This window comes from Balaenoptera musculus, chromosome 11 (assembly GCF_009873245.2).
Source record: "Balaenoptera musculus isolate JJ_BM4_2016_0621 chromosome 11, mBalMus1.pri.v3, whole genome shotgun sequence".
In the NCBI taxonomy this organism is placed as follows: Eukaryota; Metazoa; Chordata; class Mammalia; order Artiodactyla; family Balaenopteridae; genus Balaenoptera; species Balaenoptera musculus.
Window position 1 is genome coordinate 48,409,161 of NC_045795.1, and position 19,092 is coordinate 48,428,252.

Below are 19,092 nucleotides of genomic sequence, written 5' to 3' on the forward strand. Positions count from 1 at the left end.
CAGTAGTGGGATTGCTGGGTCATATGGTACTTCTATTTTTAGTTTTTTAAGGAACCTCCATACTGTTCTCCATAGTGGCTGTATCAGTTTACATTCCCACCAACAGTGCAAGAGGGTTCCTTTTTCTTCACACCCTCTCCAGCACTTATTGTTTCTAGATTTTTTGATGATGGCAAATCTGACTGGTGTGAGGCGATACCTCATTGTAGTTTTCATTTGCATTTCTCTCATGATTAGTGATGTTGAGCATCCTTTCATGTGTTTGTTGGCCATCTGTATATCATCTTTGGAGAAATGTCTATTTAGGTCTTCTGCCCATTTTTGTATTGGGTTGTTTGTTTTTTTGATATTGAGCTGCATGAACTGCTTGTATATTTTAGAGATTAATCCTTTGTCAGTTGCTTCGTTTGCAAATATTTTCTCCCATTCTGAGGGTTGTCTTTTCGTCTTGTTTATGGTTTCCTTTGCTGTGCAAAAGCTTTTAAGTCTCATAAGGTCCCACTTGTTTATTTTTGTTTTATTTCCATTTCTTTAGGAGGTTGGTCAAAACGGATCTTGCTGTGATTTATGTCAAAGAGTGTTCTTCCTATGTTTTCCCCTAAGAGTTTTATAGTGTCTAGCCTTACATTTACGTCTTTAATCCATTTAGAGTTTATTTTTGTGTATGGTGTTAGGGAGTAGGGAGTGTTCTATTTTCATTCTTTTACATGTAGCTGTCCAGTTTTTCCAGCACCACTTATTGAAAGGACTGTCTTTTCTCCATTGTATATTCTTGCCTCCTTTCTCAAACATAAGGTGACCGTATGTGCATGGGTTTATCTCTGGGCTTTCTATCCTGTTCCATGGATCTATTTCTGTTTTTGTGCCAGTACCATACTGTCTTGATTACTGTAGCTTTGTAGTATAATCTGAAGTCAGGAAGCCTGATTTCTCCAGCTCCATTTTTCTTTCTCAAGATTGCTTTGACTATTTGGGGTTTTTTCTGTTTCCATATAAATTGTGAAATTTTCTGTTCTAGTTCTGTGAAAAATGCCATTGGTAGTTTGATAAGAATTGCATTGAATCTGTAGATTGCTTTGTGTAGTATAGTCATTTTCACAGTATTGATTCTTCCAATCCAAGAACATGGTATATCTCTGCATCTGTTTTTATCATCTTTAATTTCTTTCATCAGTTCCTTATAATTTTCTGCATACAGGTCTTTTGTCTCCTTAAGTAGGTTTATTCCTAGGTATTTTATTCTTTTTGTTGCAGTGGTAAATGGGAGTGTTTCCTTAATTTCTCTTTCAGATTTTTCATCATTAGTGTACAGGAATGCAAGAGATTTCTGTGCATCAGTTTGTATCCTGCTACTTTACCAGATTCATTGATTAGCTCTAGTAGTTTTCTGGTAGCATCTTTAGGATTCTCTATGCATAGTACCATGTCATCTGCACACAGTGACAGCTTTACTTCTTCTTTGACGAGTTGGATTCTTTTTATTTCTTTTTCTTCTCTGATTGCTGTGGCTAAAACTTCTAAAACTATGTTGAATAATAGTGGTGAGAGTGGGCAACCTTGTATTGTTCCTTATCTTAGTGGATATGGTTTCAGTTTTTCACCATTGAGAACAGTGTTGGCTGTGGGTTTGTCATATATGGCCTTTATTAGGTTGAGGTAAGTCCCCTGTTTTCCTACTTTCTGGAGGGGTTTTATCATAAATAGGTGTAAGCTTTTGTTGAAAGCTTTTTTGGCATCTGTTGAGCGTTTCATATGGTTTTTCTTCTTCAGTTTGTTAATATGGTGTATCACATTGATTGATTTGCGTATATTGAAGAATCCTTGCATTCCTGGGATAAACCCCAGTTGATCATATTGTATGATCCTTTTAATGTGCTGTTGGGGGCTTCCCTGGTGGCGCAGTGGTTGAGAATCTGCCTGCTAATGCAGGGGACACGGGTTCGAGCCCTGGTCTGGGAAGATCCCACATGCCGCGGAGCAGCTGGGCCCGTGAGCCACAACTACTGAGCCTGCGCGTCTGGAGCCTGTGCCCCGCAACGGGAGGGGCCGCGATAGTGAAAGGCCCACGCACCGCGATGAAGAGTGGCCCCCACTTGCCGCAACTAGAGAAAGCCCTCGCACGAACCAAAGACCCAGCACAGCCAAAAATAAATAAATTAAAAAAAAAAAAAAAAGTAGCTATAATGTGCTGTTGGAATCTGTTTGCTAGTATTTTGTTGAGAATTTTTGCATCTATGTTCATTAGTGATATTGGCCTGTAGTTTTCTTTTTTTGTGACATCTTTGTCTGGTTTTGGTATCAGGGTGATGATGGTGGCCTCAGAGAATGAGTTTGGTAGTGTTCCTCCCTCTGCAATATTTTGGAAGAGTTTGAGTAGGATAGGTGTTAGCTCTTCTCTAAATGTTTGATAGATTTTGCCTGGGAAGCCATGTGGTCCTCAGCTTTTGTTTGTTGGAAGATTTTAAATCAGTCTCAATTTCAGTGCTTTTTTAAAAAAATTTTTATTTATTTATTTATTTATGGCTGTGTTGGGTCTTCGTTTCTGTGCGAGGGCTTTCTCTAGTTGCGGCAAGTGGGGGCCACTCTTCATCGCGGTGCGCGGGCCTCTCACTATCGCGGCCTCTCTTGTTGCGGAGCACAGGCTCCAGACGCGCAGGCTCAGTAATTGTGGCTCACAGGCCTAGCTGCTCCGTGGCATGTGGGATCTTCCCAGACCAGGACTCAAACCCATGTCCCCTGCATTAGCAGGCAGTTCTCAACCACTGCGCCACCAGGGAAGCCCCAATTTCAGTGCTTTTGATTGGTCTGTTTATATTTTCTATTTCTTCCTGGTTCAGTCTCAGTAGGTTGTGGTTTTCTAAGAATTTGTCCGTTTCTTCCAGGTTGTCTGGTTTTTTTGGCATATTGTTGCTTGTAGTAATCTCTTATGATCCTTTGTATTTCTGCAGTGCCAGTTGTTACTTCTCCTTTTTCATTTCTAATTCTGTTGATTTCAGTCTTCTCCCTTTTTTTCTTGATGAGTCTGGCTAATGGTTTATCAATTTTGTTTATCTTCTCAAAGAACCAGCTCTTAGTTTTATTGATCTTTGCTATCGTTTCCTTCATTTCTTTTTCATTTATTTCTGATCTGATCTCTTTGATTTTTTTCCTTCTGCTAACTTTGGGGTTTTTTGTTCTTTTTTCTCTAATTGCTTTAGGTGTAAAGTTAGGTTGTTTATTTGAGGTGTTTCTTGTTTCTTGAGGTAGGATTGTATTGCTATAAACTTCCCTCTTAGAACTGCTTTTGCTGCATCCCATAGGTTTTAGGTCGTCGTGTTTTCATTGTCATTTGTTTCTGGGTATTTTTTGCTTTCCTCTTTGATTTCTTCAGTGATCTCTTGGTTATTTAATAGCATATTGTTTAGCTTCCATGTGTTTGTATGTTTTACAGTTTTTTTTCTGTAATTGATTTCTAGTCTCATAGCGTTTTGGTCGGAGAAGATACTTGATACAATTTCGATTTTCTTAAATTTACCAAGGCTTGATTTGTGGCTCAAGGTATGATCTATCCTGAAGAATGTTCCATGAGCACTTGAGAAGAAAGTTTATTTTGTTGTTTTGGATGGAATGTCCTATAAGTATCAATTAAGTCCATCTTGTTTAATGTATCACTTAAAGCTTGTGTTTCCTTATTTATTTTCATTTTGGATGATCTGTCATTGGTGAAAGTGGGGTGTTAAAGTCCCCTACTATGATTGTATTACTGTCGATTTCCCCTTTTATGGCTGCTAGCATTTGCCTTATGTATTGAGGTGCTCCTATTTTTGGTTCATAAATATATACACTTGTTATATCTTCTTCTTGGATTGAACCCTTGATAATTATGTAGTGTCCTTCTTTGTCTCTTGTAATAGTCTTTATTTTAAAGTCTGTTTTTCTGATATGAGAGTTGCTTCTCCAGCTTTCATTTGATTTCCATTTGCTTGGAATATCTTTTTCCATCTTCTCACTTTCAGTCTGTATGTGTCCCTAGGTCTGAAGTGGATCTCTTGTAGACAGCATATATACGGATCTTTTTTTAGTATCCATAAGCCAGTCTGTTCCTTTTGGTTGGCGCATTTCATCCATTTACATTTAAGGTAATTATCAATATGCATGTTCCTATTATCATTTTCTTAATTGTTTTGGGCTTGTTATTGTAGGTGTTTTCCTTCTCTTTTCTTTCCTGCCTAGAGAAGTTCCTTTAGCATTTGTTGTAAAGCTGGTCTGGTGGTGCTGAATTCTCTTAGCTTTTGCTTGTCTGTATAAGTTTTAATTTCTCCGTCGAATCTGAATGACATCCGTGCTGAGTAGAGTAATCTTTGTTGTAGGTTTTTCCTTTCATCACTTTAGATACATCATGCCACTCCCTTCTGGCTTGCAGAGTTTCTGCTGAAAGATCAGCTGTTAACCTTATGGCAATTCCCTTGTATGTTATTCGTTGCTTTTCCCTTGCTGCTTTTAATATTTTTTCTTTGTATTTAATTTTTGATGGTTTGATTAATATGTGTCTTGGCGTGTTTCTCCTTAGATTTATCCTGTATGGGACTCTCTGCTCTTCCTGGACTTGACTGACTATTTCCTTTCCCATATTAGGGAAGTTTTCAATGATAATCTCTTCAAATATTTTCTCAGTCCCTTTCTTTTTTCTTCTTCTTCCTGGACTCCTATAATTTGAATGTTGATGCGTTTAATGTTGTCCCAGAGGTCTCTGAGACTGTCCTCAATTCTTCTCATTCTTTTTTCTTTAGCCTGCTCTTCAGTAGTTATTTCCACTATTTTATTTTCCAGGTCACTTATCAGTTATGCTGCTATTGATGCCTTGTAGAGAATTTTTAATTTCATTTATTGTGTTGTTCATCATTGTTTATTTGTTCCTTAGTGCTTCTAGGTCCTTGTTAAACGTTTCTTGTGTTTTCTCCATTCTGTTTCCAAGATTTTGGATCATCTTTACTATCATTACTCTGAATTCTTTTTCATGTAGCTATTTCCTTTCATTTCTTTGGTCTTGTGGGATTTTACTTTGCTCCTTCATCTGCTGCATATTTCTCTGTCTTCTCGTTTTGCTTAACTTACTGTGTTTGGCATCTCCTTTTCACAGCCTGCACGTTCATAGTTCCTGTTGTTTTTGGTGTCTGCCCCCAGTGGGTAAAGTTGGTTCAGTGGGTTGTGTAGGCTTCCTGGTTGAGGGGACTGGTGCTTGTGTTCTGGTGGATGAGGCTGGATCTTGTCTTTCTGGAGGGGAGGATCGCATCCAATTGTGTGTTTTGGGGTGTCTGTGGACTTAGTATGATTTTAGGCAGCCTCTCTGCTAATGAGTGGGTTTGTGTTCCTGTGTTGTTAGTTGTTTGGTATGGGCTGTCCAGCACTGGAGCTTGCTGGTCGTTGAGTGGAGCTGGGTCTTAGCATTGAGACGGAGATCTCTGGGAGAGCTCTCACCAATTGATATTACATGGAGCTAGGAGGTCTCCAGTAGTCCAATGTACTGAACTCGGCTTTCCCATCTCAGAGGCTCAGTACTGACACCCAGCTGGAGCACCAAGATCCTGTCAGCCACACAGCTCAGAAGAAAAGGGAGAAAAGAAAGAAAGAAAGAAAAAAGTAAAATAAAATACAATAAATAAGTTATTAAAGTAAAAAATAAAACAATATTATTAAAAGAAAAACATAAAAAAGTAATAAAAAAAAAGAGGAGAGCAACCAAACCAATAAACAAATCCACCAATGATAACAAGTGCTAAAAACTATACTAAGATATACATAAATTTCAGAAACTAATCAGTTGCATACAGCAAACCCCAAGTCTACAGTTGCTCCCAAAGTCCACAGCCTCAGTTTTGGGATGATTTGTTGTCTATTCAGGTATTCCACAGATGCAGGGTTCATCAAGTTGATTTTGGAGATTTAATCCGCTGCTCCTGTGACTGCACGGAGAAATTTCCCTTTCTCTTCTTTGTTCGCACAGCTCCTGGGGTTCAGCTTTGGATTTGGCCCCACCTCTGTGTGTAGGTCGCCCTCTGGCATCTGTTCTTCACCCAGACAGGACAGGGTTAGAGGAGTGGCTGTTTAAGGGGCACTGGCTCACTCAGGCCAGGGGGAGGGAGGGTATGGAATGCAGGGCGAGCCTGCAGTGGCAGAGGCTGGGGTGACGTTGCAACAGCCTGAGGCATGCCGTGTGTTCCCCTGGGGAAGCTGTCCCTGGATCACAGGACCCTGGCAGTGGCGGGCTGCACAGGCTCCTGGGAGGGGAGGTGTGGATAGTGACCTGTGCTTGCACACAGGCTTCTTGGTGGCTGCAGCAGCAGTGTTAGCGTTTCATGCCCGTCTCTGGTGTCCGCGCTGATAGCTGTAGCTCACGCCCTTCTCTAAAGCTCGTTTAGGCGGTGTTCTGTACCTCCTCTCCTCGCACACCCTGAAACAGTAGTCTCTTGCCTCTTAGGAGGGTCCAGACTTTTTCCAGGACTCCCTCCTGGCTAGCTGTGGCGCTCTAGCCCCCTTCAGGCTGTGTTCATGCAGCCAACGCCAGTCCTCTCCCTGAGGTCTGACCTCTGAAGCCCGAACCTCAGCTCCCAGCCCTCACCCGCCCTGGTGGGTGAGCAGACAAGCCTCTCAGTCTGGTGAGTGCTGGTTGGCACCGATCCTCTGTGCGGGAATCTCTCTGCTGTGCCCTCTGCACCCCTGTTGCTGCGCTGTCCTCTTTGGCTCTGAAGCCTTACCCCCCACCCACCCCCCACGCCCAGCCCCTGTCTCCGCCAGTGAAGGGGCTTCCTAGTGTGTAGAAACCTTTCCTCCTTCACAGCTCCCTCCCACTTGTGCAGGTCCCGTCCCTTTTCTTTTGTCTTTGTTTTTTCTTTTTTCTTTTGCCCTACCCAGGTACGTGGGGATTTTCTTGCCTTTTGGGAGGTCTGAAGTCTTCTGCCAGCGTCAGTAGGTGTTCTGTAGGAGTTTTTCCACATGTAGATGTATTTCTGATGTATTTGTGGGGAGGAAGTTGATCTCCACGTCTTACTTCTCTGCCATCTTGAAGGTTCTCTCCCTCCTCTTCCTTTTCTCCCGTCATCTTGTTTTCATTTATATTCAACTATTCTCCATGAAAAATATATGTTTGCTTTCACTGGGAGACTGTGATGGGCTTATGTAACACACACACAGAACACACATGAGAGGCCTTCAAGTCAGTACCTAGATTTGTGCTCTTGCTCTGTCATTTACCGTTGTGGGCTGAATTGTGTTCCCCCAAAGGTCATAAGTTAAAACTCTAACCTCAGAATGTGACTGTATTTGGACTAAGGGCCTTTAAAGAGGTGATTAAGTTAAAAGAGGCCAGTAGAGTGAGCCCTAATCCAATCTGAGTGGTGTTCTTGTAAGAAGAGAAAATTTGGATACAAGGGGAGACACCAGGGGTGCATGTGCACAGAGTAAAGACCATGCGAAGACAGAGTACGAGGGCAGCAGTCTGCTGGCCAGGGAGAGACCTCAAGAGAAACCAGACCTGCTGACCTTGATCTTGGACTCCTAGCCTTTAAAACTGTGAGAAAATAAGTTCCTGTTGTTTAAGCCACCCAGTCTGTGGTATTTTCCTATGGCAACCTTAGCAAACCAATACCCTTAATATCTTTGCAGAGAGATTCAACCAATACACTTAATATCTACCTCAGAGAGATTTCCACATCTCAGAGAGATTTGGAATGTTACACATCAACTCTGAGTAACCTTTTGTTACTGAGAGTTTTTCTAAGGATAAAATATGAAATGTTGTAAAAAGATATGTATATTAATTGACTTCTGTGTAATTAGGATGGGCATGAAGAGGAACTAGATGGTTATGTATATGAACACTCATTTTTGAAGTTACTTCTGAAGGTATTTGTAGTCTCATTGTCATTTTTTATATCTCTAACATTTTGAAAGCAGAGCATTTGTATTTTCTACTGGAAATTCTGAAGTTTCAATAACTCTCATTCAAGAAATGGGTTTGCATCTTGTCACTATATCTGAAATATTATGTTAGAAATTTGATTAGGAATTTCTTTTGCAGTTTTGTACTTGTAGCTGAGGGTTAGGATTTGAAATACAAATGAAGCATGTTTTACTCTAGTCCCTAAAGTATCTCCAGTCTGTGATTAGGACCGTCAAAATGCTGCAGAATACAGCTGTAACTACCTTCTTGTTGTTTGGAAAGAGTAGAATGCATTTGGCATGTAGTCACATATATTTCTTTTTATAAGCTAAGTACAAATGAGCACAGACTTAAAATACAGATTAAGAAACTCAAATCTGTTGCTGTATTGCTTATTCATTTCCACAAATACAATAGAAAGATGATAACAAGATAAATTGCAGTAGTAGAATATAAAGCTGAATTAGCCTACTAAAAACAGCCAAACATCAGTTCTTAATTAAGAAATGTTATAGACCCTGAAATTTCAAGTGGGAAGACCAGTCAGCTGGCTACAGAGACGCTTAACAGTGTAGCATTATCTGGGTCAATTCTTGTTAGCCCGTGTCCTTACACGTAGATTTTGAAGGCTCAGAAATTCAATCTTATCAACATCCCAGAGTTATTCTTTCCCAGAAGAGTTCATACTTTCCAATAAAGCTAAAAAGCTAAAGAGAGACTGATACAGAGTCAAGAAATGTCTGCTTAATCTTTAAATAATAAAAATAAATAAGTTAAGAGAATATCATTTTCTTTGTCTATGGTCAAGCTCCATGGAAAATCAAATTATAATAGTCATATTTATCACCACATTGTAAGATAGCACACACTTACATACTTATAAAATACTTAATGCAGCCTCTTGCCTTTGAGTAGTGCCTATGTGAGCTTGAGGGTGGGGCTGTCTGCATTACTAGGAAGAGAAAAACTATCTCTATAATGTTTAAGAAGTCTTGATTTTTAAAGATTGATCAAATACATTGTATTTAGCTAGAAAGAGCAAAGAAATTAAAAGTAAAAAATAACAGTGCATCTCTCACTTAGTATAGGAAAATACAGTATCAAGCAGAAACTAGGCATATTTACACAGACATTTTACAATGATTTCTCATAAGTATGGAAATTAATTTATAGAAAATATATTTGCATTCTAAATACTGTAGTCTAAACAGGTTAGTAATCAAATATGCCTTTAAGTTAACAAACCAATCCAGTGATACTTTTTAGATATAGTATATACATTTATAAATTGAGGTTTCTACTAGATCCTTTCAGTATTATAAAATAGTATTTGATTACTTCTCATTTGCATACTTTTGCCTGTGGATTTATATGTGTGTGGATGAGAAATTTCCTCTTCCCAACGGTCCCTGCAGTTAGGTATAGCAAAGAGATTTCTTGGAAAGTATGACATTAAGTTAGTGATGATTCCAACTCATCCATTTTATTTCCCACAGATTAAGAATGAGGCCCAAGTAAATCTGCTACCTTCTTAAACATCCAGACCACAGTTTGAAAATAAAAGTTATATAGTTCTTCTCGTTCGGTATAAATACATGGCAGCTGTTATAATGCTTAAGCTTCAACTTATTGAAGGCAGTAGCCAACTCATTAAAGATCATTTCCACTGGATAAGGAATGTGTAAGACATCAGTTTCTTTGTAATGTATTTTCACTTTCCTTTGAAGTTTCTTGTCCTGCCAAAATTTCCATTTCCTCCTGAAAGTGGATTTCAACACCTGATGTCTATTTGACCTTGTTGTGTTTGTACATTTTACCTTCCACCACCCACAGGTTCTGAGATTGACCATACACTTTCCTTGTAATTCTGACACCCTTCCATTGGGTGGCCTATTCTTACTGTCTGTCTCCACCTTTAAGCCCCCAAACAATACTCAGAATTTCTCCTCAATATGAAAGTGAGAAATCAGGAAGTAGAAATGCGCAATGCACTATCATCATTGACAGTTTGGGAACTCAAATTGAGGTCAGAGTGAGGGCAAAAAATGGACATCAACTTCTTTCTTCAATCACAGGAAGTCAGAGACAATGATGGATGTAGCAGCTGGAGAGAAGTAATCATGTTTTCTACATGTATTGCCTCTGCTCAGCTTTTCCTGTAGTTTGGTACATTCTGTTTTAGCTGATATGTACAGACTAGGAGTCAGACAATTCCTTTGCACCACCTGAAAGTACCCCAGTTATTTGGACATTTCATAATACTTTTCATAATTCATCTTTAAATCAGTATGCAATACTTTCTGTAATAAAATATGTTTTAAATAATGAACAGAAGCTTTTTTCTTTTTTTGGTATCTAATTCTTTTTAGGAGTCATCTCTTTTTGTTTATATTTTATTGAGTAATAATTTAAATTGAATACTCTGGGACCCAATAGGTTCCACTTAAAAAATAGTTATATCAGAATTTGTGTCAGAAAAGTAGCAGCTCATCTTACACATAATAACTGCAGAATCTTTCTTTCATGTGTTAAATATCAGAAATCCATTTTGTGAGACTGTTTTACACTGAATGGAGTAGGTACTGCTCATAAATTGGTATTGGGTTGACAGTAATCCTTATTAAAATTGCTGTGAAGTGCAAATCACCTAGTATTAAACATGAGCCCCTTACCTTTTATAAAGAGTTTAAACAAATATGATGTAACAATCATAGTTTGGTTGTTTTTAAAATAGCTATTGATCATATTAAAGGACCCACTTGTTCCTTGACTTCTGATAAGCTGGGGGTCTCCATTGCAGCTACCACTCATTCTTAGTCACTCATTTGCCTGTTGAAGTCCCCTTCTTTTGAGTGTGTTCCCTCAGCAATGTAGATTTCCACTGTAGATTTAAAAGATAAACTGCACTCAAGTTTAACTCTCAAGCGCAGCCCAGTAAGAGTCACCAAATAGCAGTAAGATACCGTGACGTGAGCCTGATAACAACCAGATGGTCCTCTTCATTTAGGTCCTGAACTTTCACTTGACTTTCCATTATCATTTCCAGTTCTTCTTTGGCTTACAGATTGTCTGACTCAATTTTTAATTCTCTAGCCCTTGTTTTCCCACGGTTCTGGGGGCTAAAATTCTGAGGTCAGGGTGTCAGAGGGTTGATTTCTTCTCAGGCCTCTCCTGGGCTTGTAGGTGGGTCTCTCTTTTTGTGTCTTCTCATGGTCTTCCCTCTGTGTGTGTCTGGGTCCTAATCTTCTCTTTTTATAAGGAAACTAGTCATGTTGGATTGGGGCTCACCTTTTAACTTAGTTACTTCCTTAAAGACCCCCTCTCCAAATACAGTCACATTCTGAGGTACTGGCGGTCAGGACTTCGACACATGAACGTGGGTTGGTGGGATGACATAAATCAGTCCATAATGATGGCGCTTTACAGTATTTTAATTTGCCAGAAACCAAAAATGTGTAAAGCACATGTTCGTTTGAACTTTGAAACAGCACAGTGAGGAACCAGAGTTACAGTGAGGCCTAGTTACCTGCTTGAGGCCTCCTGTCTGGTAGAAGGCAGAACTAGAGCCTGGGCCTTCTAATTTGAACTTCTCTACCTTTTTCACTCTGTGGTACTGCAAACTGAACTTGTTAATTGTAAAGATAATTTAACTTGATAATTGTACAGATAATTATATTATAAATAATAGAACTTGATAATTGTACAGATTTTTGAATGCTTGGGTATATTAGATATGCATATTTTGGATCTTGATCTGTAAAATTCAGTCAGCTTTCTGCTGTACATTCCCCTAAGATTTATTTTTAGTAAAGAATAAACCTTATTTGCAGTACTGAGGATTTTTAGCCATTTGGTCACTGCCAGTGGAACAGATGTGGTGGGGGAGGGATAACACAGAACCGCTGGCTCTATTTCTACTTTTCTCACAGTTGTTACAAAGTTCAGTGTCAGAACAGCCCGAACCACTTTGGCAGTCCTGGTTCACGAATCGCTAGCTCTCTCCTACCCCATCAGAAGCCCTGTCAGTGGGTTAACATTTTAGTAGTTAATCATTCTGATTGGTGAGAGTTGATTCAAGCCTGCCATGAATCTGATGACTCTTTTTTCTCTTATCTTTCCTATTAGGAGTGCCTAAATGTCTCTTATAGACCCTGGAAATCATTCTTTTGTCTTATGATTCTTTCTCCTCATATCTTATGAATGTCTTGAGTATGTGACTGTTTCAAAGCTTTCTATATCTACAAAGATACAAATGATTACTTGCATCAATTGAATATTCTACTTTTAAAAGATATGAATATGTTTAAAATGTGTAAAACAGTTATTAAAATTCAAAGGGCAAAGTTTGACAGATGATTGTGACAGATATATTAATGTCTACCTTTTTTAAAGCATCAAAATAATAAAAATATTTTCTTTTGAAAGTTGGCCGGGGATACTTTGCCCTGATCCTTTTAAAAAGAAATATGTGACCTATGACCTGGATGGAGATGTTGAACAGTATCACATAGAATTCCTGGGTGATCCCCATTCAAGATCATGGATAAATGCAACGTTTGTTGGACATTATAGTATCACATTAAAGGTAGGTACAGTAACATCAAAACTTTGTTCCTCTTGCACTTGTTTTTAATTATGGCCATTTTGTCTCAGATCCTAAAAGATATATAATTTTTTACTTTTATATTTATATAAACAAAATAGTATGTACTATTTGTTTAAACTCAAATATTTGTATTTTTAAAGCAGCTTTCAAAGGAAGTATGGATATAAAAATAGCCACGAGGTAGTTTTAAATTTTATTTCTCTAATGGCAATATAGTATAAATCAACTGAGGACTCTCCATAATTGCCTTTTTTTTTTTAAATTATTTATTTATTTATTTATGGCTGTGCTGGGTCTTAGTTTCTGTGCGAGGGCCCTCTCCAGTTGCGGCCAGTGGGGGCCACTCCTCATCGCGGTGCGCGGGCCTCTCACTATCGCGGCCTCTCTTGTTGCGGAGCACAGGCTCCAGACGCGCAGGCTCAGTAATTGTGGCTCACGGGCCTAGTTGCTCCGTGGCATGTGGGATCTTCCCAGACCAGGGCTCGAATCCGTGTCCCCCTGCATTGGCAGGCAGACCCTCAACCACTGCGCCACCAGGGACGCCCCCATAATTGCCTTTTGAAACAGTTTTACGATTCCATCATTTGGTAATTTTTTAATTCTCTTGAGAAGATTCTAAGTTATAGCCCTAGCTCACAGGGAAGATTAATTACGGAATGCAACCAGATTTTTAAAATTTCAAACAGTATTTCATTATACTAACTCCTTCAGTATTTTTTGATTCTTTTTAAACTTTAAATCACACACTACAATTAGTGAATAGACAATTCTCAAGTTGATGAGAGTAAGTGAATTGGACCTGTTTTCATGGGTTTGGTTTAATTGTTATAAATTAATTCAATTATCTGTATCTGTATTCTAATATTGAAACTTTTCATCTGCAAACCATGCTTTCATTAGAAATCTGATTAAAAAGTAGATGTCAGAAATGTGAATGCCTTTGACTCAATTTGGATGGTTCCTATTTTAGAGTGAGAAGTATGTATATATTCAAATATACATATACATGTATGTACATTTAAGGCATGCCATTTAATCCACAGTATAAATAAATCTGTGGAAATCTGAGCTACTTGCAGATGGACTTCTACTATTTCTCTGGCATAAACAGTACCTTTGTTCCATTCAGCTTGAAAGCAGCTGGAAGGGAAGGCTGTTTCAGTAGAAATATTTAAGTATGGAATAACATCACATACATTCATTTCATGGTAGTTGTGAACCAGTCATTTTAGTATGAGGCATCTTCTCTGCTCGGACATTTCGGATGTGTCCCTGGGCACTTCTGCTGACAACCACAGAAGATAGGAAGGAGTGTTCTCCCTTATGTGCCCCTCCCCTTTTCTAAAAGATAGGGAAACCTAGCTTCTCATGAGGCAGAAATTAGAATCTTAAATATTTGACAGTGTGATAAAGAGCAGGGCATTCTTAAGAAATTGTATTTAAACGTACATAAAAAATCAAAGTGTATTTTTAAGTTGTCTGAAGTAATGTTACTCTCAGGATTTGAGTTCTGTCAGGATAAATTTGAATAGTCTGATTCCAGTGAGCATACCATTAATCCCTGGGACAAGGAAAAAATCTGATGCAAAACAAAACTAAACTCAAGAATCGGGAGCCATAAGGTTTTAACCTTCTGAAAGCATTAAAACAAACAGAAATTCTTGCAAAGACCAGGAATTCAGGGCTGCTTAAATTAAATAGGCTCCTAAAGCAAGAATGAGAACAGAAAAAAATAAAGCATTTGTTTCACCTCTTCTGTCCCCTACTCCCCCAGCTGGCTGGGTGCTCTGGGTGGATAACTCACTGGGTGACCACAGGCTCTGGGACAGGCTCTCTCCTCTACTGTCATTCATGGTGTCTACCTACAGGCTCGTGTCTCTTACTCTCTTCTTGTTTGTATCTTTTTCTTCACTTCCTCTCTTGAAGCTAATATAATAGGGATGCCTTCTTCTGTGGGTCTCTTCATTCAAGGCTGAAATTTTAGTTCCCCTTTACCTCAGATTCAGCTGGCACATGCCGGCTGCCCTGCTATGCTCCGATTCCCTACTCCTGGCTATCTAAGAATCTCCACTTGCCAGGAAGGAAACTCACAGATGATTAAAAAGTAGACACAAAATGATAGGCATATACAGCTCTCACTGTTTAAGCTGACTATATCTTACTTCATATATTATTTCAACATTACTTTCTCCTAATTTGTGTAAGCTTAGTTTAACAAATGATTAAATAATATTTCAGAGTTTTCACTGACTGTGGACTATATTTTGCAGTGTGTGTTTTACTGTGGGAGAGAAATAAGCTCTTCTAGAAAGACATTATATGCATTTATGAAAAAATAAAATATTTTTTAGTTTTAGATTCTGAAAATGTTAAGTCTTTTAGTTCATGTTTGTCTAGTTTTTTTTCTTTATTTTTTTTAGTAGTCACTGAAAAATTGATATGTTTATGGGACCAGTGACTTATTAATTTTCTTGTTGACAGCACAACAGAGCTCTGTCACTGTGGATGAATATGTATATGAATATACAGGTGATAAGCTTTTCCCCAGTAAATAAAGTTACTCATCAATAAATTGGGATATAGTTCAGAAAAAAGTTGAAGGCAATATTTAGATTTTGTATTTGTAATTTATATTAGTTTACTCATACATTTTATTTTTTCATTTACTATAAAATCAGTAGTATAAAGATAGCTGAAATTCCCTTCCCCTTTTAAAGAAACCTTGATTCTCTTATGGTATATATTCAAAATACATGTCACTCTGGTAATTACTTAGAGAAAATAGACGTGAACATGTGCTAGATAGCTATTTAAGAGTTGATGCATGGAGTACCGTTCTTTCCCCAGTTAGCACAAATGTTGTTTCTTTTATATTTAGTAGGTACATGTCTGCAGAATCCATTATTTGCAAGTTTATTTTTTTGCTTGATAGACTACATGACTTAGTTTAGTATTTCTTAAGCCTGGCTTTGCATTAGAAGGCTTTATAAAGCAGTGACAGCAACCAAAACACAGCAATGCCTGGGCTGTACTCTACTGGATCAATTAAATCAGAAGCTCTTGGAGTAGGGCCAGGCCTCAGCATTTCTAAGTCCCTTAAATGAATCTGTGTGTATCCCAGAGAGAGAGAACCACTGACTAAGTTTTCTCAACTTGAGGCGTCAGACTTTTGTTGGTTTATCTCTACTAGTGCAGTAATGTAACTGTGGTCATGGCTCACTTTCACGACGCCTTTCTCCTACTTCCTTTGTTAGTCTTTCACTCTGGTTTGCCTGGAGATGGTGTTGACTGTCATAGGTTCGCATGTCTAACCCAGAAGTAAGAGTTTCCCTGAACACAGCTTTAAAGTCAATCTTGTCATTCAACATTATACATAATTTATAGATATTGCTGATAAAGCTGATGTATAACTTAAATGTAATATGTATAGCATGTTTTAGTTGATCATCTATCTTATAAGTTATATAGAGTCATTATAATTTTTATTGGACATAAATTATGTACTCCAACCAGTGATCGCTTGGCCTACAATTTTCTAGTTCTTTATACTGCCAAGAAAATGTAAGAAGTTCACCCCTGATGCTAGGAGACTCCTGTGGTAAAATTTAGGGTTTTTTTGGTCCATGATGTGAGTGGGTTTTTTTGGTCCATGATGTGAGTGGATTTTTTTGTCTATGTATTTTAACAGTCTGCTCACTACTGTATGGAGGATATACCTGTAGATGTGTAAGCATTTCTTTGGGTACCAGGTGTCATTTGGGTATTTACCCATTGTATTATGGAGCTGCCTCTATTTTCCAGGGAGATGAAAAGGGAGTAATGCTGTATTGCTAAACTTGAGCTCTGCAATTCCTAGAATTCTGCTTCCTAATTGGGGTGGTCATTAATACTGTTCACCAAAATGTTGCAGGTTACTGCCTTCCTGTTATAAAGTAGAGATGCACATTTGATACTCTTGTGGTGGGGTGAGGCCAATGAGTTGTGAGTGAGTGATGAATATCTGAGCATGTGACTGTGTCCAGTGCAGCATCCTCCAGAGTTCTCTCTTTGTCTGTGGCTCTGTGACTGATAATTGAAATTTTGGCTTGCTACTCTCTCAGCCCAGATCCCTTGATCACTCTTAGCAAAGGCCCCCACTGCCTACAAATAACAGATCTGCAACATGAAGAAGATATAGGCCTCACTTTAAGCCCCTAGGATTATTCTAACAGATACACTAATGATAGTACAGAGGATGTTACAGTTCTTTGTAACCTGTATCTTTAGCAGGACCATTCCTAAAGCTTCAGTGCTCTTCAGAATACGGCCAAACGACTGAGATCACATTACTCTTAATTTTTCCAGTCTGTAAGTAGAACTAACACAACCTATAGTAATTTATCAAATAAGTTGATTTCTTTAATGTATTATGATAAACATATGATAGAAATTACCAGCGTTGATGATACATTGAATCTAAATTTGTTCCAGTAAATATCCTCCAGCAAAGGGCTCTGATTGTCAGTATGCACTGCAGTGACTCCAATAACTAAACAAGCCTATAAATAGCAATCATGTAATTGAACCCCTGCTACAGGCCAAGGATTGGGTAGATCCTTTTATAATAATATAACACAATAATAATAATATGTATATATAATATAATAAATATAATATTTAAAGTCTCATAGCAACCCCATGAAGATAGGCATCATCACTATTGACATATGGAAGAAACTGTGATTCAGGCTTCATGTCTAGCCCAAGGTCAATCAGCTGCTAAGTGAAGGGGCAATGATTAGAATCAGGATGTCTAACCCCAAGGTCCAATTCTTCTCTTCTATACCTTGCCAATTTACATATACACAAGCAATAGTCTAATTTATTGTTGAATGTTTTTCCACATTGAAATGAGGAACATTTTCACCTTTTAATTCTAATATACATGTTGAATGATGGCAGTTTCTGGTAGACTTGTTTTTTATTTACTGCTTGATGTTCCCCTTTGGAGGAGGACTCGTGACCAAACAGAACTCTTGATGTTTTCAAATTACATTTGCAGTAGTCGTTTGACAAGTCGTTTGACAAGTGTCTGGATTAACATCTATTTGAGCAAGTGTTTTGCTTCTAAGATTTATTAGGATCCAAATTCTAGGAATGTAGTCTACAATAAGGATTAGCAAATTAGCTTATAACTCTATTATCAGGCAACATTTCACTCAGAGTAATGAAGTGAAACTGGATACAAATCTATTGAGCCAGCTCTCAGTGGAAAATCACATTTGCCAAAAAAAAAGTGTACATATGTATATATGTGTGTGTTTTTGTACCATGTTCCTGCTGGCAAATAATCTGTATAGCTACCAACCTCTCAGTAAATTTTTATCATACCAATTCCATATTTGGTATAAAATTTGCTATAATTTTGGTATTATTGGATTGAGATTTTTTTGTTTGTTTGGTTGTTTTCTAAGCATCCTTTAGTTTTGGCCTGGAGAAAGTTTAAGGGAATTAGAACATGTTTTTATAACTGTGAACTATTTGTGGATAATCTGCCAAGAAAACTTTTATAGTCATGTATTAGGAAAAGAGTGAAGTTGTCATAGTGATTTAAAAAGGCAGGCTCTGGGCTTCCCTGGTGGCGCAGTGGTTGAGAATCTGCCTGCTAATGCAGGGGACACGGGTTCGAGCCCTGGTCTGGGAAGATCCCACGTGCCGCAGAGCAACTGGGCCCATGAGCCACAACTACTGAGCCTGCGCGTCTGGAGCCTGTGCTCCGCAACAAGAGAGGCCATGATAGTGAGAGGCCCGCGCACCACGATGAAGAGTGGCCCCCGCTTGCCACAACTAGAGAAAGCCCTCGCACAGAAACGAAAACTCAACACAGCTAAAAATAAATAAATAAATAAATTAATTAATTAATTAAAAAAAAAAGGCAGGCTCTAGAGCCAGGTTCTTTGGGTTTGAAGGTTGGCTGTGCTACTTACTAGACATTTGACCTGAGGGAAGTCACTTACCCGTTACAAATCCCACACACCTCATCTTAAAATGGAGGTTATGATAGTATATGCCTCATAGAGTTGTTACAGGTTTAACTGAGATTAGACATGTAAAGCACTTAACACAGTGCTTGTCATACAGTAGGCTCTTAATAATAATCGTAATAGTTCATACTGTCATTGGAAGTACAGGAGAAATATATAGTTACATTACTTATTTCCTCTTCCTAGAAACCCACATCTACAGGAGAGAGTACCAAAAAAAAAAAAACAAGAACAAAAAAACCAATAACAATCAGGTGGATAATAATATATTTTCTTTTGACTAAGATTATATGTGAAAAATGACATGATTTTATTGTTTTTTTTATCAGCCAATACGTTGCTCCCAGAAATTGAGTGGCCATTGCTGCCGTGCTTTTCTAGTTTAGTGTAAGCAGAAGTGCTAAGACCTTTTGAAAGTAGGAGATAGGTTAGAGCCTTCTTAATCTGACTCCTTGGTGAATGAATATTCCCTAATATCAGCAATGCCTCAAGATACTTTAAGTTTCTTTGATGGAATTTGGAAAAGACTAGGAAATATTATCTTT

General features: G+C 38.3%; 1 protein-coding gene across 5 annotated transcripts in view; it reads left to right on the plus strand.

The window, feature by feature from the left end:
• The window catches only part of ZCWPW2 (zinc finger CW-type and PWWP domain containing 2), a 140,137-nt gene that overhangs the window by 63,550 nt on the left and 57,495 nt on the right, over positions 1-19,092 (plus strand). For all 5 annotated transcript variants that reach the window (XM_036869968.1, XM_036869973.1, XM_036869969.1 and 2 more), the window contains one exon: positions 12,344-12,503. In XM_036869968.1, the coding sequence (XP_036725863.1) occupies positions 12,344-12,503 (160 nt within the window). The remainder of the gene's footprint in view (positions 1-12,343; positions 12,504-19,092) is intronic.